Here is a 21,539-nt window from a genome sequence, read left to right as displayed (position 1 = left end):
ACCGGCTGCTGCAATCAGATTCAAGGCCAAGAGCCGGAGCAGAGTGATGCTGAAATAGCTGCATCCTCCACCTGGCAGATGTCTCTGAAAGATGTGATCTTGTCAATCAAACACAGACCCTAGAGTAAAAGGAGAAATTCCTCTGGTTGTGCTGGACACACACTCTTCTTCTCTGTCCTGCGTTATTACCTATTAGATTTACTCCAGTTTTAGTTCCTCTTAATGATCAAGTTCAGTTTGCAGTGGTTCCATGTCATTATATTTGCTCCTTTGTCTATGATTATTGTAAGTCTGGCTGCCAGTGAGACTCTACACTAACCAACACCACATCATATAGTGCAGGTCTCCATAGTCCCAGGTTGGACACACAGATTAGTGCAAATGATGTTAATGTTACCCAGGAGCCAAGAGTCTGTTGTGTTTCTGTGTTATTGGGAGTGAAAGCTCCCCGGTTTAACGCCTTATCTGAGCGTAATTGTCATATTGACAGTGAACATTAAATAAGCATGGCTCATTGTGTTCTGTTCTACGTGGGACTCAGTGATATGAACTGATCATTAGCTATGTTACAAACATCCTGATGGAAAGCCTGAGAAAGGTCGCATGCAGACTAAAGGTACACACCAAGGTGAACAACACGGAACAACATAAAAGTGGTTTCCATGACGACACATCCACATCAGGTCAAATGCCGCATTCGACTTATTTGCTGTACAAACTTTGGCTTCGTGCTGGAACCAGCTCAGGTCCTGGGTCATTTTAACAGATGATCCGGTACCAGGAGTCGCAGACGGGGTGGAGAATAAAGGGGAATTTGATGAAGCTCAGTGAGAAACCGCGGGTGACGGATCATCTCTGCGCTCGCTGCCTCTCCCACCCTCCTCTCCTCTCCAGATAGGGTTGGGCCAAACAGCAGGTGGTACACAAGCGGAGCCAGGACGGGGTTTTGCAAATCTGTGGCTCCCTGACTTTTGAGCCGGACAAGCATGAAGTAGTAACAAATGTCAAATTGAGGTAAGTGCTGCTTTTATGTTATTTCAGAGGTTTATGTGTGATTTATGTGAATGTCAGGTAGAATCCTCAAAACATCAGTTAGAGGTGATGCTGCTGTGCAGAGTTATTCTTTTACACAAATATGTTTCTAATTTTAGCATGATGCAGAATTAAACTTGTGGAATCCAATTACATAACATCTTGTATATTAGTCCACATAGTTTCCCAGAAGTGTCTTTTGCATAATTTTATGTCTCGGTGAGTTTAACAAGGTTAAACCAACAACAGCAGAATTAAAAAAGGTTAAAACATCCATTAGGATGATAAGAGATAATTTCTAAATATTTCCCTAATAGTATTTAAATTAGAATATATATAACTATAACCTAGACATGACATTAAATCAAATAACATTACAGTCTTATATGATTTACAGCTTATGTGTCCTGAAAAGTTTAGTTTAGGTTGTTGCTCTTAACATGTTTCATATTTTGATTTTTATTCAGAGAAAGGTTGAAGACAGAAGTCATATATAGATTTCTGATGAAATTTTTCTTAGCTTTTTTTCTGCTTATTGCTATTAAAATAAATGATAGTTGTGGAAGTCTTCCTCTGGTGCAGTTAACACGAATAATAACATCGCTGCCTTTCTATCAAATGGAGTCTTAGGTTTCAAATTTGAAAAAAAAGGCCCATTTCATAAAGTCTGGCGCCGTCAAGGCCATTATCACGTCGAGTGTTAACCCTCTGAGGAAACAGCTCCACAGAAGCAGGTCCTCAAGGCGTTAACGGCTGAACAAGGTTAAATAGTAGCAACAGCCTGGAGGCGCTTTGTAGTGCAACAGCTTACGGAAAAGAGACAAACATTTATTGGGTTCTGGTTGAAGTTTACGCACAGGTCCATGAACGCAAACACGTTTTCATCTCTCCAATTAATAGTCAGGTCCAGACAAACCGGTTTGAGTGAGCCCAGACCGGTCGAGGATTTCTACGGAGGATTTCAATGCATCTGTTTAAGTCTGAAGGTTGAATGTTAATGTGCCTACTTTCATCCATGTACAGCACCTTCAGATGTGTTTATTTAATACTTTAATCTAAAAAATATCATTTTTATTGACTTGTGAAAAGAGCACCATGCTGCTCTGGGTTCAGATTTGAACTTTTCTGCACTGAGATCCACGTCTTTGGCTTCGGTTGGGCTTTTTGGCAGTTTGTTTGCTTTGTGTGCATTTCACGCTTTTGTCCTTTGTGTGTGTTTTTTTTTTCCTTGCGCAGCTCAGGTGTCACGGGGGAAAGCGCCTCCGGTCGTGCCTCGCTAAATAAATGACCCACGTGCGCTCGGCCGCAAAACAACGCTCACATCAAATGACTCAGAAGAGGAGTTGTGACGGAGCGGAGGACGCGAGGCGCCAGCGTCGATGCTTGGACACGGAGCAGGTCCGGAGCCTTGTGCTGGGTGGACTCTGAGGTCAGCATGGGGCCGAACTAGCCATGAACTAGCCAACTCCGCATCCATGACTTTCCCTCACAGTCGAACGATGTAGCAGCTCCAGGTCACGCGCGTGTGGTCAGCGATTCAAGTATTCAGCATGGAAGTGCAGAAAATCTCCTTGGTCTGGATATATCTTAACAGCACAAAGCAGCTGAACAGCTCATACAAGTACAACACCACGGAGCTGACCGACAACTCCGACAAGTACCAGTCCTACGTCATCGGCCTCTTCCTGTCCTGCCTCTACACCATCCTCCTGTTTCCCATCGGATTTATCGGTAACATCCTGATCCTGGTGGTGAACCTGAACCACCGGGACAAGATGACCATCCCCGACCTCTACTTTGTCAACCTGGCCATCGCCGACCTCATCCTGGTTGCAGACTCCCTCATCGAGGTGTTCAATCTCAACGAGCGCTACTACGACTACGCCGTCCTCTGCACCTTCATGTCCCTGTTCCTGCAGGTCAACATGTACAGCAGCATCTTCTTCCTGACGTGGATGAGCTTCGACCGGTACATGGCCTTGGCCAGCTCCATGACCAGCAGCTCCTTGCGGACTATGCAGCACGCCAAGCTCAGCTGCGGCCTCATCTGGATGGCCTCCATAATCGCCACGCTGCTGCCCTTCACCATAGTGCAGACTCAGCACAGGGGCGAGGTGCACTTCTGCTTCGCCAACGTCTTCGAGATCCAGTGGCTGGAGGTGACCTTCGGCTTCCTGGTGCCCTTCTCCATCATCGGGCTGTGCTACTCCCTGATCGGCCGCGTCCTCATGACGGCCCAGAAGCACCGGGGGCTGTGGCCGCGGCGGCAGAAGGCCCTGCGCATGATCGTGGTGGTGGTTCTGGTCTTCTTCATCTGCTGGCTGCCGGAGAACGTCTTCATCAGCATCCAGCTCCTGCAGGGCACGGCCGACCCGTCGCAGCGGACTGCTACCACCTTATGGCACGACTACCCGCTGACGGGCCACATTGTGAACCTGGCGGCTTTCTCCAACAGCTGCCTCAACCCCATCATCTACAGCTTCCTGGGAGAAACCTTCCAGGACAAGCTGCGCCTGTTCATAAAGCAGAAGGCCGGCTGGTCCGTCGTCAACCGCTTCTGCCACCACAGCCTTAATTTGCACCTTCCCGTCCGGAGCAAAGTATCGGAGGTGTGATTACTCGGCTGCGGAATCCACAAAACGTGTATCGCCCAGTGTGAAATATGACCTCAGCGCTCGTGAACTCTCCTTTTCTTCGCTTCGCATCATAGTTGTCTCAGTTAGCAGCTCACTTTCTGAACAAAAAAACAAAACAAAAAAATAACAAAAAGCACCAGGAATGCATCTTCAAGGGACATAAATGTTTATCTCTAAGTAGAGCACATACAGCACTGTGCTCATGTTTATCTGCATGCTGATTGTATTTGGTTGTATCATTTCTTCACAATTTCCTCCAGAAGGCGAAGCAGGAAACAATAAATAAAATGAGGAGCAAAATGTCAGCGTCTGCCCTGGGAGTAGAGCGTGTACAGTGCAGAGGTAATTAATGGATGGACGAGTCCCAGAGGAGAATGATTTTGTGCACCACGGGCAGTAATGAAACATTTTGCATTTTTCTGGGCGCGTGGGACGACCTGGACAGATATCGAAGGCCGCCTGCGTAGTGGAAACACTGTGTGGCGTCAAATCGAATCAGGCTGCCCATTTTCAGAGGCGCAAGCGTCCGCGTGCACGTCCATTTGTTAGGGGTCATGGGGGGCGATGGGGCCGATGGCGGCTGCCACCGAGTGAGAATATGCAGGTAACTGATCAGCATGGCTCTGGATGCTGGAGTAAAAGCTCACAGGTAAGCGGGGAAAGCGAAAAGGCATCCATCAGACCAAAGTCAAAGCCAGGTCCTTAAGTGTAACATGCAGAGGTGAAGATTTAACATGGGAAAACAAACAAAAAAAGGGCTTGAATCCAAATCAACGAAAAAGAGATTAATCACATAATGTGAGTTGTGCGTTATTGAAAAAATGATGTAGCCAACGGCTTATTTACACGACAAGTTGTTCATGCTGAATCTCTGAGTTGAAGATATGCAGTGCAGGATGCATTTTTTTCAGACAGAATGTGTCGCAGTTAATGTAGGAATGACAAACGGCTGATTTATGGCCACTTGTCAGTTCACGTTAGCATTATGGCACAAGGCGCAAAGTAGCAGGTGTTGTTTTGCCAGAAGGGGGTGGAACTGGGTAAACACATAATTCAGTGGTGACAATATGAAGCTTTGTTAATCGTTTGTTCTTATCTATCATAACATAAGGAGTGTGATAAAAAAGAAATGGCCGCCATCGCATTAAGGTAATGGGTGTGACATTCAAGGTTCTCATTTCAATACACATTAGTTCACTTTTGCGTGTTATTTGTTTTTATTTAAATTTTTGTGATCCTGAACTACACCAGTGGAAGTCTATAATATATTTAGTTATATCAATAACTACACCTCCAGATGCTGCAAATGACCAAGCTGCACTGGTGCACTACATTTGTGTTGCATCAGACTCTAGAGGGTCCATGAAACCTGTCATGAGCTTTTGCAAAGTATTTGTTTTACAGTATGTGTTATTACAAATTCAAAGCACTTTCTATGTGATCTGTCGTTTTGTGTGTAAGAAACGTTAAGACGAGGTCTAAAAGTCACGGGAACCAGATTGGACCTGAGATGAAGCTTGTTCTTTTGGACTTAAAAATTGGGGTACTGCCACATTGTGGTGAACTTGTTCTGTGTTTGTGTATCATCCTGCCTTGCTGTCGGATGGGAAAACCAGGAGTCCAGACCACAAAATGTTATTCCAGCTGTAATAGTCTCAGCAGCCTGGGAAACAGAGCTAACTTTTGTTTGAGCGATTGTTTATCAGAGCACGGCAAAAATGCAAAACATGTGGTACAGGTTACTAAAGATTATTTTGTGTGATTTTTCCATGACTTATTTACTTCCCATCCCATTAAAACTCTCAGCATGTTCTGCTTCTCATGGTTTGATAAAAAAAGTTGTTCCAAGTATACATTAGATTCTGTTTCTGCATTTTGTTTGTGTTAGTTTGACGTGTGAAGACTAGAATCTTCTGGACGAACAGCTGGTTCCCCCAAAGCCACAGACAGCACGAGGACGGGCCAGTAATAATGCAATGAGGGCTGTCAAGTTCATTGATATAAACAAGCAACCCCTAGACACCAGAGCGCAGGACCCACCAAGTTCAAACCAGAGGGAGACGCAAAGGGCCGTCTTTACATCACACATGCACACATCTACACGCTACACACACGACTGGAGATCTGAGGCTGTGAGAAGATACTGACAGGGGACTGTGTGTACAGCTGAGATTACTGAGTGAGGTTAAAGGTTTGTTGTGACTGACGTCACAGAGAGAAGAGGGGTGTGACTTTCCATCTTGTTTACATCCACAATCTTTAATTCGGATGATGCTGAATAAAGAATTATCTTACAAGCAACTATTATGTGACGAAAGAGCAACATAACCTAATCTAATCTTGTACTGGTCATCTTTAAATCGGTGATATTTGCATAACTAAATGATGATAAGAATGTAATCTAGAGAAATAGTATAATGGAAATAATGGTACTTTTTATTGGAAAGAGAAATGTTGCCACAGAAACAGACATAAAAGCCGCCCTATTTATTACATGCAACGTGTGAATAAATGTTTGTCTGTTTGTGTTTTCATCAGAAAGGTACACTGAGGAGGGATGGGGCTTGTCAAGGTAATTACAATAGGCTAGAGAGGAGCACATGCATAATTATAAGGCCGTGCACTCCGTTGACCTTAGCAGATGAATGTTGGATTAGACATATAATTGCATTTGTAAATTAAAATCGTTCACAGGACAAAAAAGAACTGATAGTACAGATTAGCTTCCTACATGCAGAAGGACAGAAAAAAGCTGACGCCTCAAATTGATTATTGCAAGTAGGTTTGCGATATCAAAATGGCATATATACATAAATATTCATATATAAAAATATGTTTACCAAGATATGTCATTGAGTTTATTTTAAATGAGAAGAAGCATTTAAATAGTATTAAATTATTGAAGTACGTATTATTTTGTACTATGAAGTGCATTTGCAAGATAACTTGACCACAAGTAAGATGCTAATCAAGAAAACATTGCACATATTACCACACATTACCATCAAATCTGCAAGAATACGTACATGAAACCTACACTTTATCTTGGTTAACTTGCCATACATTCAGGATACATTCTGATGTAATATATTCTCCGTTTTAATCGGTAGGCGCGCGAGCAACAGCAACATAAACATTGTCAGAGGTGTGTCACGTGTCGTCGTTTCGTTTTTGCAGCGCCCCCCTTGCGTCACTGCTTCGTGTTTTGCAGTGCACTTGTGTGCAGGCGGACGTGCATGCACGCGAGCAACAGAACCGAGCGCATGCGCAATATATTGTTTTGACTGAAAATGCCGTCGGTTTCGAAAACGGCGGCCAATGCGTCTCCTCAAACCGAGAAACCTACCCACTATACGTAAGTAAAGCTGCTTGCAAAAAAAAAAACAACTAAGTCTGTCGTTGTCCAAAATGTTTTATCGCACGTGCATCCACGCGCGTTTGAATTTCTTGCATTCCTCAACTCTTGTGTGTGCGTTAAAACATGGTGCTTTCCTGGCTTTGTGACTAACGTTGCATAGCCAGCAGCCACTGCGCGCTAACGTCAACAGCCCCCATGTAGCAAACACGGACATATTTGGTCGCTTAATTGTCTAACCAGTCTTTAACGAAGTCGCTTCCGGTTGTTGTACAGACTGAGAGAATTGTTTTGAATTACCCGTTGAATAATATGCCGTCAGCTTGGTCTGCTACATGATTAGCCAGGAACTCGCTAACCAGTCTGCTTGTAAATAGCTCGGCCTTATTTTGAGTTCCCTCCTACTACGCACATTTGTAGACGTATGCTCCGGGACTTTCAATTGGCTGTACGTCACAATACTTGCGCAGTTAGCTCTCTGAATACCGGGCTAACGCTAGTGACCCAGGCTGTGGAGTAGCCTGCACTACTAGCTGCATAACACGGCACCACGCAGCTTCTGAACTTTTTCCTCCGCCATCGACTCGTCTCGTGATTTGTAGTTGTAATAAAAATCGATTTCCCGCTGCTGCATTTCCGTTTGCCTTTGGTGTTTCAGATACTTGAAGGAGTTCAGGACAGAGCAGTGCCCGTTGTTCCTCCAGCACAAGTGTACGCAGCACAGACCCTTTACGTGCTTTCACTGGCATTTCCTTAACCAGCGGCGAAGACGTCCCATCAGGAGGAGAGACGGAACATTTAACTACAGCCCCGACGTGTACTGCACCAAATATGATGAGACCACAGGCATCTGCCCAGATGGAGATGAGTAAGTTCCACATTCAGTCATTACAACCGCCATAATTACTTACTTACTATGCTGCAGCTGCTGACAGATGTTCTGCTAATGTGGTCGAGATAAGGGTGACAGCACTTTGACAGTGCAATTGATGACACATTTTAGTGGTAGTAGCTGAGTGTTTCGTTGGCTTCTCGCAAATAACTTCCAGATGAGTGCTCATCTGGAAAAGTTGTGTAGGAGCATTTTTTCAGAGTGAAATAAACTCAATGAAAGTTTTGCCCTTTGTGTTGTTTGAACAAAACCTCTGCAGTTTAGCTCTAAAATGGCTGGCTTTCTATTTATGCTTGATTTTGTTGTTATGTAACGCAGCATTAAGGAAGTGCTCCATGTAATGGTATTTATATATACATGAGCTTAACTGGACTTAAACAGAGAGTATAAACTTTTGGCAGGGCCAGTTCTACAATTAGGTGAACCTAAGCAATTCTAATTTTGTAAACTTCAAGTAAAAAGTTTTGTTTTTAAATATTTAAAAAATGTTTTACTAGGAATTATAGTAATAGACAGTTGTATGAAGGTATTTTTGTAGCTGATTTTGCTAATGCTTTTGCTGTTACAAGTTCATTACAAGAGATAAAAATATGATAACAATAACATGTTGGCTTAGTGATGACTTACACCAGGATGTTGAAGCTCTTGCCGAGGGCACCAAACTGCTTAGGGCCCTTGCTGACTTCTGGTTATGCAAAGTGTATTGCGGCAGCATATCTTCTTTTTTTTAAACAGTTGCAAATGAAAGTTTACGTTTTTAAATATGGTTGCTGGAAAATGAAAGTGCAATGTGTGTATTTGTTGTGAGAATTTCTAGAATGCGTTATTAAGTTTTGCAGTTTATCCAGGAAATTTATAAAAATATACAGTATTTTTTCTGTACGTAATGTTATAAAACAGCAACCTACCTAAAAGTGTAACAAGATTTAATTGGGCTTAACACAGACAAAAATATATAAAAAAATTTAACAAATGGAAAGAGAAGAATTGCAGTCATTACAGTTCCTCTTCTGCCAGTCTAAGCTATTTTTGTATGACCTTATGTGTTGCTATAGCAACTATTGCTGCTCAAGAAAGGAAAATTGAGTTTATTCAAGAGGCTTGTTGCCCATACATTTCTTGGGCATCGCTACTCCCTCAGCTCTAAATTCACAAGATGTCCCTAAAATAAATGCATGCAGCTATTATTACACTTTCATTCTACATTTTGGCGTCATTCTTTTTGGTTTCTGAAATGAGAATTTAAGTGTTCTTCAAAATAATGTCATATTTATTTGTTGTTGTTGGTTATCGTCAGCGTTCAGACGTTTTTTTTCTATTACATTGATATTACTATTATTACTATTTTAAATGTCGTATCCCTGCTCTCTTAGCTGTCCGTATTTACATCGGACCACTGGTGACACAGAGCGCAAGTACCATCTACGCTACTACAAGACTGGCACTTGTATCCATGAGACCGATGCTCGAGGGCATTGTGTGAAGAATGGCCTCCACTGTGCTTTTGCTCATGGGCCACATGATCTTCGACCTCCAGTCTATGATATCAGGTGACATACAAAGCAAATAGTAGCCTTTCTTTTTCCTGCCAATTATTTCACCCACAAGCCTCACACATTGTCAGCAAAATATTTGTTTTTATGGTTATTATTGGATTAGCGGAATAATAATAATTTTGTTTGGACCGTGGTATTAAGGCTCGGCTTGATGCCCTTCTTTTAGCACAAAAAATATACAACCACCTGATACTGGATAAACAAGTTCCATTCAGCCCTGTGCTACTGAAAGCGTCTGGGTCAGGTCAGCTGATACGACTGATACCAAGACTTTAAACAAAGGCTTTCCTGAACAGAACGTTTACTTAAACTGGCAGACTCACATGCCTCACTACATTTTCTTTAACTTGCTAAATAAATAAAGTTTGATGGACAGTTTATGCTTTTGAAAGTATTAAAATAGAATATGTTTGTTATTTTAAGAAGTTTTTGGTATTATTTGTTTTGTTGAGTAAGAAATAGAAATGAACTTTACTTCATGCACAGGGAGATCCAAGCACAGGAGGCCCTTCAGAACGGACAGCTGGGATCAGGGGAAGGTATTCCTGACCTGCAGCCTGGTGTGTTAGCTAGCCAAGCAATGATTGAAAAAATTTTGACTGAAGACCCCCGGTGGCAAGGTGAGTTATTTCCTGATATGATCTAATTCAGTGCTTCAGTGTAAAGGGTACAAATTATTATGAAGTTATGTTTTTTACTGTTAAATGAAAGGGCAACGAAGTAAGAACTTTGTATGTATTTTTTGCAGATACCAACTTTGTTTTAGCCAATTATAAAACAGATCAGTGTACTAAGCCCCCAAGACTATGCAGACAGGGCTATGCATGTCCCCACTACCACAACAGTAGAGATCGAAGACGGAATCCTCGCAAGTTCAAATATAGGTAAAACGTGACTCTAATGGCTTTAAAATACATAATAATTTGTGTAATTGCAATGTATTAATGAATATGACTAAAACTTCAGGTCAACTCCTTGTCCAAGTGTGAAACATGGGGATGAATGGGGCGAACCGTCAAAGTGTGAAAGTGGAGACAGTTGCCAGTATTGCCATTCTCGTACTGAACAGCAGTTTCATCCGGAGGTGATTTTCTTGTGTTTTCCATGAACTAACAAGGAAGAAAGTAACAATCTCTTCTTTGTTAAATGGCATTTTAGTGACATTTTATTTTTATATAGGCAGATTTTACACCAGATACTGAACTGTGTAACTCTGATTCTAACTGATTTGATTTTCATTCTTCAAGATCTACAAATCTACCAAATGCAATGACATGCGACAAACTGGATACTGTCCTAGAGGACCGTTCTGTGCATTTGCACATGTAGAAAGTAAGTGGAAGTTACAGTTGGAAACTGTTTCATATACTTCTCATGATGAACTTTGTTTTGTGTATTATACGTGATATGTTTAAACCAGAGTCGCAAGACAATGCAAAATGATAGTTGACATGTGAAAAGGCAGATTTTTTCACTTTGATATTTGTTCTGCAATATCTTACCAGGAATCCCCTCTACAGAAGATACCATGAGCTCATTGCTAACAGCAATACAGTCAAGTTCACAGTCCCAGCTGGGCTCTCAGCAGTATTCAGAGTGTCCAGTCAGTGAGTGGAACAGTGGGGGAAACTCCACCTCCAGTGCAACCAGTAGCAACGGACAAGTAGGAAGTGTATGTTTTCCCTGTTCAACAGTAGACACATTTCCTGCCATGCTGTGGAGATGTCTTTTCACATTACATAACTTTATGTTAAAGAACAGATGATGCAATATCCAGTGGTAGATGTTTATTTCTTACAGCCATCACGTTCATAGTCAATTCAGAATTTTATTTTTTAATTTTTTTTTTCATCACCATCATCATTAAGTCCATTTGCACTTCTCTTTCTCAGGTTTCATGTTCTAATAGCTCAACTGTAACGCCAAGCTCAGAAGGCGAAAGTTTGTTATCCCCAGTGGGATCCATCAGCAGGCCCAAATCCTTAAATAGCAGTAGTTTATGTTCAGAGTCCACCCTGTCCACTTTCTCAACTCTGACGTCTAACTACCCTAGAGCTCCGGGCTTTGAACGTGAGGATCAGGTACTCAGACTGCATTTTATAGCTTCAGAAAGAATACAATACAACACACAGTACAGGCCCTGACATCATTATCATTCTTTTGAAGTCACTTTTTTTTTGTTACTCATCCATTATTTGTCATGTCATTCCTCTTTTTAAAACTTTATACTATTTTGCATATATTATTGATCAGTACATTTATTTTGGGGTCCTATGTTTCTTAATCAATGATTAATTTTAGCTTCTATACAATAGTACAGATTGAATAATTACACTATTGCGTTCAAAAATAAAATATGAAATTTCTATACAGTGTAAGGCAATGAGGTCCTGAACCTTTCTGAATAATAAATTAAATAAATGTTTAATATTATTGTTGAAGTCTAATATGTAAGTACACAGTACTGCCACCAACTTATTTACACTAAAACTAATTCTTCAGAATCAATTTACACACCTTTTGGTCCTACCTGAATTTAATTCAGGAAACTTACTGCACACTCAAGAACTACTTGAAATTACCACAGTAATTAATAATATTTGTTTAATTACTTTTAAGTTAATAATGGCAAAATTCTCTCTACAGATAAAAAAAATTTAATTTCATTTGTTACACTGAAACTTTCTGTTATTCAAACTTTTATAGATTAAGAACAAGGGGCAGGTGGATCAGAAATCCATGGACCAAGAAAAACAGGTTTGTATTTCAGTAAGACATTAGGTTACACTACATGTTGTACATTAATTTGATACAAAAAATAATAATAGTGAATTATTTGTAAATTAAACAAAATTTTTCTGTGTTTTCTTTTCAGACACAAAATACTGTATTCTCTGCAGTAAATCCTTTAGCATCCAGCTTCACCTCCAGTATAACGTCAAGCTTGGCCTCCAGTATTGGCTCAGATAGTTCTTCACCCACCACCTTATCAACAATGAATGCAAAAGCCACTCCTTTCTATCCAGGGAGCAACACAGTGGAGTCTGTCATCGGTAAGTTCATGTAAAACTAACCGTAAACTGCTTGATTTGACCGTCGCTCTTTTATTTGGTTGTCAATTGGCAGTCAGATCTTTTTTGTTTTCCCTCAGGATCTGCTCTGGACCTCAACTTTAGTGACATTAATGTTGCATCCCTAGATAAGGAGTTAGAGGAGCAAGATAACGGTGTTGGATTGGCAGGTAAGGACACCTTTTCTGCCTCGTGTTTGATCACGGTCTCATTGTTCTTTCATATGAGGTTAAAAGCATTAATAGAATTGATTTTATTCTCTCAGGTCAAAGGGTGCTAGTCGGATCTGCTCCTGTTAACATTCCTGGCTCCCTGGCACGATCATCCTCTTTTAATTCTTCATCATCCCTCTCCACCTCCCCATTAAGCTCTCTCTCCCAGTCACTGTCACAGTCCCTTCTGTCTGGGGCAGTCTCTCAGCAAAATCAACCTTCAAATATGTTGGCCAAGCAAGAACATGGCCTCTTGGGAACACCCACTTCCTCTTCCCAGAACTCTCTGGGTAAGCTGATAGCATCAAGACAGCTTGCTTATATTGAGCTGAAAAGCTAAATATATGTTAAACTGAATGTTAAACTCGCTGCACTTCTACTATGTTCAACAATATTGTTGTGTATTGTTGTACTAGATTGCAATATTGAGCTGGTGTTTCAACCTAGATGTATTGTTTGGTGTACTTCTAATGAGTTATTCAAAGCTGTAATGTATATCTGGATAAAAAACTTCCAGTGTAAAAATTAAGTCAATTAGAGGGGCAGCAGTGCATCAAGTGGTATGATCAGAAACCTTGCTAAATAAATGTCATATTCCACTTCCCATGAGAAAAGATAAAAGAAATAGCATCACAACAACTTAGTGAAACAAAGAAAATTTAAAGTGGCACATTTCCATTTGAGAACAAATCCATGCCTTAAACAGAGCAAATTGGGAAAAAAGTAATACCATTAATCACAGTTCCTAATTAAATTTTTTAAAAACATATTTCAGTTCAACACAGTAACTATTTGTGTTCACTCATCTAGGCTTGAATGGAGGCGCTAGCAACATTTGGGACTTTGTAAGTGGCAGCTTTTCACCAAGTCCTTCCCCAGTTTTCAGCAGCTTAACATCCATGACCAGCAGTGCTGATCTGGCCCGTCTTTTTAGAGAGCTGGATGAGGCCAAGAGGAAGATCAAACAGTGGGAGGAAGCCTGGCATCAGGCCAAACAGGTCAGTGGTAAACACACTATCTTTCTGTAGACATTTTTTCCTGTTTTAAATGATTTCCTCTTCAATGTGAGGATATTTTTAATTATAAGACTTAACTGTTTCCAGGCCTGCGAGGCTTCACAGAAGGATGCTCATGAAGCAAAGGAACAAGCAAAAACAGCCGAAGCAGAGCGGCAGCTGGCAGAACAGAAACGCGAGGAAACTGAGCGCAAGCTGAAAGAACTCCAAGGGGACTTTGATGTGCTTTGTCGCACTTCTGGAACAGCTCTTCTACGTAGCTATGGAGAGCTGGACCAGCTCCCCTTGTCAAAGCTTCATTCCATCCAGAGTCAGCTGCGTAATGACCTAGACCTTATAGATGGGGTAAGAAAGACTAGATCACACACAGCATTTCATTTGTAGCATCTACATGGGTTCAGAACTGTTTGTAAGGCTAGCAAGTGCGCTTTGGCATTAAGCATGCTTATCTGAAAAGTCTGCATGATTTGCATTTCCTAAGTTGTAGCTGATATCCATTCTTTTTTCCCCCCAACAGGTAATATATCAGCTTCAGTCAAAGAAATGTATAGTTTGCCAAAAGCATGATCGCTGTGTTGTTCTCCAGCCTTGCCAACATTACGTACTATGTGAAAATTGTGCACCTAGTAAAACAGAATGTCCCTACTGTAGAACAAAAATAGTGAAGTGGTGATGTAAAATTACTCGAGGTACTATTTAAAGGATTAGCTTTTTTGAAAAACTACTAAGAAATCTTTTCTAAATAGCAATGTCTGTTTTAATACAGTCGCTAAACAAATTGAAATACAGCGAGGTTTGACTGAAAAAAAATAGTATTGTCAATCAGAGAATGTACAGGGATTTCACTCATTATAGTTTTTGCTCATTTTTCATGAATGTTACTTTGGTCAACCAGATGGCTTTCTGTTTAAAAAGCCATGCATTCAGATTTGAATATATAATCACATTGTGTTGCTTTTTCTCAAATGTTCAGTCCAAATTCAAACTGATCATGTTTAAGACACGAATCTAGTGCCCAGATACACATACAACACACAGTTACATGTTTTCAAACCAAATGCACATACGCATTTCCAGTGTACAGTAAATATAAATTTAAACATAAGAAATGTAGATGGGACCAGTTCATTTATTTAAAAAGTGAATACACTATTTCTACCATCATGCTTTTCTTTTTGCGATTCCAAATACTTATTGCTACACTTGGTATTACTGTGGATCCATCTCTAATCCCCTGAGGTAGCGTTCTTAACTTAATGCACTTAGAGTCTCCTCAGAGCACATTTGAAGCTAAATAATGTTTTAGTAAAGCTACTTCAAAGTTTCCCATACAGTATTTGAAAAATTAAGCTTTCTTATTTTAATATTCATCTTAACTGCAAATGGTTATAAAATAGTTTAGAAAGTACATGTCTACCACATGCTGTATTTAAAATAGTTTTTTTCATTCTGGAAATAAGAAAAAGATAATCAGTATATTATCGCAGCAAGCTTCACTGCAGCCCACTGTGTTCAGTACAACTAGTGCCATATCAGTTGCAAAAAAAAGCCAGTGTGGAACCCAGCTAAAATACTCACCACTACTACTACTACTACTACTCTAGTGACATTAGGTAAAAATGAACAAAACCCAAAGCTGATTTTTAAGATAAGGAAGATAATTACAATCAAACAATTTTATTTGGGAGCATTTGAGAGAAAAAAAGAGAAGCAGGTTATCCAAGTACCACATAACAAAAATAGTGATGCTGAAAAGTTGCTATGTTCCTGTTTAGGTAAAGTCAGATTTCATTAAACTCCCAAATTTCAGTCTGTATTGATGCAGTCAGTTCAAACATTGATATTGTGACCAACCTTTTTGAAGTTTGAATTCTTATGAAAGCAAAGCACTTTGTTGACCTGGGACTTTATTAAAGGGTATATAGGCATTTGCTTTAAGCTGCTTTGTAGGTATTCTTTTGTCTGCTATTTTGTATTTTGTTTCTATTTAAGCTTATGTCCGAAGCTTTTGTGTGTACTGTGAAGCATAATTTGAATATTTCATGTTTCTTACTGTTAAAATCATGCCATGGTTCTAGATGTTAAGATTTCATAGAAAAGGACTTCATAGAATAATTTCTACTTTCATAGTTAGATTTATAAAATTTCAATCAAGTAAGTGCAAATTTAAATGCATTTTAGGCATAACCAGCAGCTGTAATATTGACATAGCACATGCTACATGTTAAGGCTGTTTTCAGTCAGTTAGGTTTGTTTGTAGAGATTTATATAGCCTAGCCACTAGAAAAGCATGTATTGTATTTGCTAAAAACCTTGAAATGGTGATTTTTGTAGGAATTTAGCCTCTTGACCTTGTCTAGAACATATCGGCCTCCAACTCTAAAGTGCCTTGCCTTACTTCAAAAGGTTATGTGTACAGTTGTCAGAACAACACACATAGTTGAAGCTTGTACATGCTGTACACACTTTCAGCAAAATGTGTCTTGTTTACCTTTGTAGAAGAGTTAATGTGTCTGACTCTGTGTGTCTGTGTATATAAATACTGTATATGCCATTGTATTTGGCCCAATCTAAGTATTTCTACAGAAGGTAATTGGAAGCAAACATCAGTCAGTGCCTGTGTCCTGACTACAACCTACAAGTGACCCCCTCCCCCCTTCCAGCTACCATACACTCATTCCTTGGTCATGGTGCTCTTTCAGTGCAGCTTCAGTTTTCAAAATTAGGTTTTCCAATTTCACATTTTGGGAGTATGCAAGCATTGACTGGCAAATTTATATAGCAACATCTAAAAGTGCATTTTAAGCAGTTCAATAACTTAGTTCTAATGTAATATATCTGCAGTAAATGAAGAAGTCCGTAGTAACATGTAAGTTGGATGTTGCATAGGTTTTGTGCTCGTTTCCTCTAAATGAAATGACCTTATACTGTGTTTAAAATCTTTTTATTATTGCTTTAAAATCAATAGAAAACCATGTATCTCCAGGTACACCTTTTGCTACTTATAAATGTGGGAAAATGCATTGTTTACGTTTACATACATGACAATTAAGCAACTCAGAGGACAATTATTCAGAAAGGTTATGGTATTTTAGCATTTTTATAATTACCACATATTACCAGGCAGGCTAATCTCTTCTGATCTTGCATGTTATGACATACAGTATATTAACCAGCTAAAAAATGGGGGGAAAAAAATCGCACTGTCACACTGCCAGAATATTTGTATTGACTTATTTTTAGTGTAGTAAAGGCTTAATAACTTCTGCAAGCTTCGCTGCTACTTAAAAAGGTATTAATGTAGTCTTCATGTTATACATTTAGATGTCTGAATGTTTCATAAACTTTCAAATCTGTAATATGCATTGAACTAGGCTAAAACCTATTTCAATTTTCATCTGTAAATCTTTTTGCGTTTCACTTCTTAGTAAATCGCCTAGATTGATGTCACAGACTTGTACTGCTGTTTAGATCGTCCCATATTTTTGAGATAAGTAAAAGCATCTTACCACTTACACTGGGTAGCGGTGTAAAGTGCAGCTTGTTTCACATGGTTGTTGGGTTAGTGTTGTTTTCCCTGTGAATTCAACAAAGTGATTGATGTCTTGTGTGAAAATCTAAAGAGCAACCAAAGTAGTATTCTAGTAGTCGCCCAAATATGTATCGTAAAAGTACATTTGACCCTTGAACAGAATTCGGATAAAAATTGAACGCTGACCCTTTGGAGCTTTCCCAGGTTCAAAAGTCCATCATTATGAGGAATTCTGTTTGGGGGTTGGGTTTTTTGCTTTAATATTTCATCCAGTGGGACGTATGTTTTCCAAGTAGTAAACAACAGGCTTTTTTTCTCAACATTAATGGACACAAGCCCATTTTTTACCAAAGACCTGTACTGTTGTTATTTTTCGTTTGTATTACATTTCATCATTTTATTTAACTAAGAAAGCTAAAATAAGTTTTTAAAAAAAGTGATCACCTAGTACCTTAAATAGATAGCGTCCATGTTCAATAGTAATGAATCGCTTCTTTCTCTTTCTAAAGGTAGGCTAAGTTGAGTTCATGCAGAAATGATCAAAAATGCATGGGTCACATCCTAACAATGTGTATTTGTATTTGATTTTGTGTTGCATATATTTTGGCGTTTATGGCAGATTTGTGCAATACTGGCTAGCACATACTGACGTAAGCGAGGATTCAGTGTCAGTAAATTGTTGTCTGCAGTGAAGGATGTCAAATGTGAATTACATTTGTGCTTCTGAAGTGGCCATATAAACTTCACTACGCTATTGTTTTGAAGTTAATTTTATTTCTTGATTTTTACAAAACTACATAATCTACATAACTTTGCTGGTTATGCATTTAACGTTGTTGTAATTGGACTGCATTTACTGTAAGGTGCTTTAAAAAAGTCTTTTTGTTTTTCAACACTGTGGTCCAAATTAGGTTTTGTTTGTTTTTTTATTTTGAGAAATTGCAGGGAACAGAAGATGATTGTGACAAGCGTCAGATACAAATATGATTAAAACTGGTAATTTGTTGTTGAGTTGGTCTGTCTAGTGGTCTACTCTTCCCCCAATTCAAATTTTCTACCTAAAAAGACACTTGGTAAGCACAGTTTACCATTTTCAGATTTGTTCAAGTGATGGACCAATTACTCTTTGAAGTATATCCGTGCCTTTTTGATAAATACGTAATAATGATCAGTATAAGGAAAATTATAACTCATGACGTGTTTAATTACAATCAAAATTTTAGTGCCTTACAATGATTTTGTGGACCACAATGTAATTGCTAAATGATCTTCTCCATTCAGACCTGAACTGACCTGAAAGGAAAAAGGATAATACTTTGAGATTTGCTCCAGTAGCTTGGAAACATGAAGCGAAGACTATAAATTTCTTACTTTGTATTTGCCAAAACATTCAAGAAAACTCAGCAATATATATTGTACACACAATTTTGGTCTCAATTTGTCATTTTGGTATTAAAATCTAAATTGTAAAGAAAAGCACCAAATAGGAATTATCTTGTAAATGACCTGTAATAGATGTATCATTATGCTCTGCATTGAATAGTTTTAAACAATTTTGCATTATTGTTAGCTGTTGTGTTGTCTTTTTGTTTTAATATTATAAAATGGAGCCTGAAGATTTATGCAATCTTGTACATGTATATGAATATGATGTATGGAGCTGTTGAAATTAAGAAAAATACTAGTGCAACAAATGTTGTCAAAGGTAAATAATCTGAATATGGAGGCACTTGTTCCATATACAGTATGTTAGAAAGTTTCAGTAGAAATGTTAAAACGATAACATTGATGCCCTGAAATATTGAATGTAATGTTCTAAATTAGATATTCAATGAATAGGTCACTGGATATTATGGAGCGCAATTAATTCATTATGATGTAGCATCTAGTTGTGAACTGCTATTCAATAAAATTTTATTAGAACTAAAACAAATTGCAAGTTTTTGAAGTTTCCATTGGTCGATACGACGTAATATAAGAAATGTATTTTTCTCAGGGTAATACAGTGGTTTAATGCAGAATGTGTTATATCTGAGGAAACCATTTCAAGGATTTACCTTAATGTAAGCGGGATGTGACATTATTTACGGATACATAAATTGATAGAGTAAAAATGTGTTCCCTATTTTGTGACAAACTTTAGGAATTTATTGATAATCTTAGAAATGATTCTGTTGGTATATTGATATTTTTGTAATGTTTGTGTGAATACAAAATACGTGCAAGTCTTAGAATACTAAAATTTCTTTTTTACACTGAGGATTGTGTAATGCTTATTTTCTGTAGTGTATTATTCTTCATAGTTTGTTAACACCTGTTAAATTGGTACACTACAGTTATGCAATGGTTTACAAAGTTCACAAAATTATTTTATCATCTTGAGAATTAAAGCAAATTTTCCATCTGAAGTGTGTGCGGAATTTCTGTCTCACAATAAAATTCCTAAATACTGCTTGATTTCAAGCTGTTTGGGCAATAAGAGAAAACACGACATTAATGAAGGTACAATGATACCCCCCAGTTTTTCCAAATCTGAACTTGAAGCTTCTAGTCACACGTTCAATGTGTTTGTGTTCATACCTGTTTAAGACAAGTTGAAGTTTCTCATGTTTGTTTTCAATCCTCTCTGCCACTAGATGGTAGCACGACCTCAGGAGCTTCTCAAGCAATGCCACTGGGATCAGTGGTGCAGTAGAAAGAGCTATGCACCGTAACTATCGCAGACAGTATCAGTGAACAAGCCAAAAAAAAGAAACACTAAACATTTGGTTTTCAACGGTTTACAAAGGTCACCTGAAGCTTGAGTTTTATTTGAACATCCTTTACAATCCTTGCCAAGATCCAATAAATGATTAATTCATTTTGGGACCTGTGTGTGGTTTTAATAAATGATTGAACCTTGCAGTGGTCAGTGCTTTGACTTTAAAGTAAATGAGACGTGCATAACAGTACATGACATATGTAGGACATACAGTAGCATATATATACACACTCTACACACTCTATTCTCACCCTCCGCGGGTGGTCTCATCCACTTTCCAAGCTCGGGTCCTCTACCAGAGGCCAGGGAGCTTGAGGGTTCTGCGCAGTATCCTTGCTGTTCCTAGGACTGCACTTTTCTGGACTGAGATTTCGGATGTTTTTCCAGGGATCTGTCGTAGCCACTCCTCCAGTTTGGGGGTCACAGCCCCTAGTGCTCCGATCACCACAGGCACCACTGTGGCCTTCACCTTCCAAGCCTTCTCCAGTTCTTCTCTGAGCCCTTGGTATTTCTCTAGTTTCTCATGTTCCTTTTTCCTGATGTTGCCATCGCTTGGTATTGCCACATCCACCACTACAGCTTTCCTCTGCTCTTTGTCCACCACCACAATGTCTGGTTGGTTCGCCATTACCATTCTGTCAGTCTGGATCTGGAAGTCCCACAGGATCTTGGCTCGCTCGTTCTCTACCACCTTGGGAGGTGTTTCCCACTTTGACCTTGGGGTTTCCAGTCCATACTCCGCGCAGATGTTCCTGTATACTATGCCAGCCACTTGGTTATGGCGTTCCATGTATGCTTTGCCTGCCAGCATCTTACACCCTGCAGTTATGTGCTGGACCGTCTCTGGGGCCTCTTTGCACAGTCTACACCTTGGGTCTTGTCTGGTGTGGTAGATCTGGGCCTCTATGGCTCTGGTGCTCAGGGCCTGCTCCTGTGCAGCCAGAATGAGTGCCTCTGTGCTGTCCGGAGCCCACCCGTATACAAGTCTTGCAACTTTAACGATTGAGCTATCCATATATATATATATATATATATATATATATATATATATATATATATATATATATATATATATATATATATATATATATATATATATATATAAATCTTCTATTTCATCACCACATATAAGATGATTATTGTTGTAAGCTTTTTCATCTTCATCATCCTATAACATTAAACACTGATGTTTCAAACCACCTGTAGCTGCATACTGGGAAGTTTAATTCTGAAATGATGCAGTACTGTACATGGCACTCCCCAAACAATAGTATTATAAAATGAGCCATAGTGTGTCTGCCCACAGGGATGAGTCCTGCATATTCGGCTGCCTCTGCATAATATATTCTTCCCGGAGGCAGAGGGCCAGTGAAGAACCAACACACAGATGCATGCACGCCAACGTTTCCTACAGGTAAGTATCATTTGCTGCATTGGCAACATACAAACTCTAACTCTGTCAGTCAAATTTTATTC

General features: G+C 39.4%; 2 protein-coding genes across 5 annotated transcripts; both read left to right on the top strand.

The window, feature by feature from the left end:
* Window positions 1-875: 875 nt before the first annotated feature.
* gper1 (G protein-coupled estrogen receptor 1) lies at window positions 876-6,411 on the top strand. The gene is made up of 2 exons (XM_029157915.3): window positions 876-1,014; window positions 2,269-6,411. The coding sequence occupies exon 2, from the start codon at window positions 2,583-2,585 to the stop codon at window positions 3,645-3,647; it is 1,065 nt and encodes a 354-aa protein (XP_029013748.1). The 5' UTR covers window positions 876-1,014; window positions 2,269-2,582; the 3' UTR covers window positions 3,648-6,411.
* A 453-nt stretch (window positions 6,412-6,864) lies between these two features.
* unkl (unk like zinc finger) lies at window positions 6,865-21,502 on the top strand. Of its 4 annotated transcripts, none has more exons than XM_029157909.3 (16): window positions 6,865-7,023; window positions 7,682-7,891; window positions 9,289-9,465; window positions 9,958-10,091; window positions 10,220-10,355; window positions 10,438-10,555; window positions 10,719-10,803; window positions 10,977-11,143; window positions 11,364-11,552; window positions 12,178-12,228; window positions 12,347-12,524; window positions 12,602-12,712; window positions 12,808-13,044; window positions 13,565-13,752; window positions 13,858-14,115; window positions 21,370-21,502. In XM_029157909.3, exons 1-16 carry the CDS (start codon window positions 6,959-6,961, stop codon window positions 21,373-21,375), a joined length of 2,310 nt encoding a protein of 769 aa, XP_029013742.1. In that variant the 5' UTR covers window positions 6,865-6,958; the 3' UTR covers window positions 21,376-21,502. The 4 variants fall into 4 exon arrangements, with proteins under 4 accessions (XP_029013742.1, XP_029013741.1, XP_029013740.1 ...); XM_029157908.3 differs by lacking the exon at window positions 21,370-21,502 and adding an exon at window positions 14,288-19,710 and having other exon boundaries at window positions 12,623-12,712; XM_029157907.3 differs by lacking the exon at window positions 21,370-21,502 and adding an exon at window positions 14,288-19,710.
* Window positions 21,503-21,539: the final 37 nt, after the last annotated feature.

This window comes from Betta splendens, chromosome 8 (assembly GCF_900634795.4).
Source record: "Betta splendens chromosome 8, fBetSpl5.4, whole genome shotgun sequence".
Classification (NCBI taxonomy): Eukaryota; Metazoa; Chordata; class Actinopteri; order Anabantiformes; family Osphronemidae; genus Betta; species Betta splendens.
The sequence above is the reverse complement of the archived record's forward strand: the minus strand, read 5'-3'. Positions and strand labels throughout refer to the sequence as shown.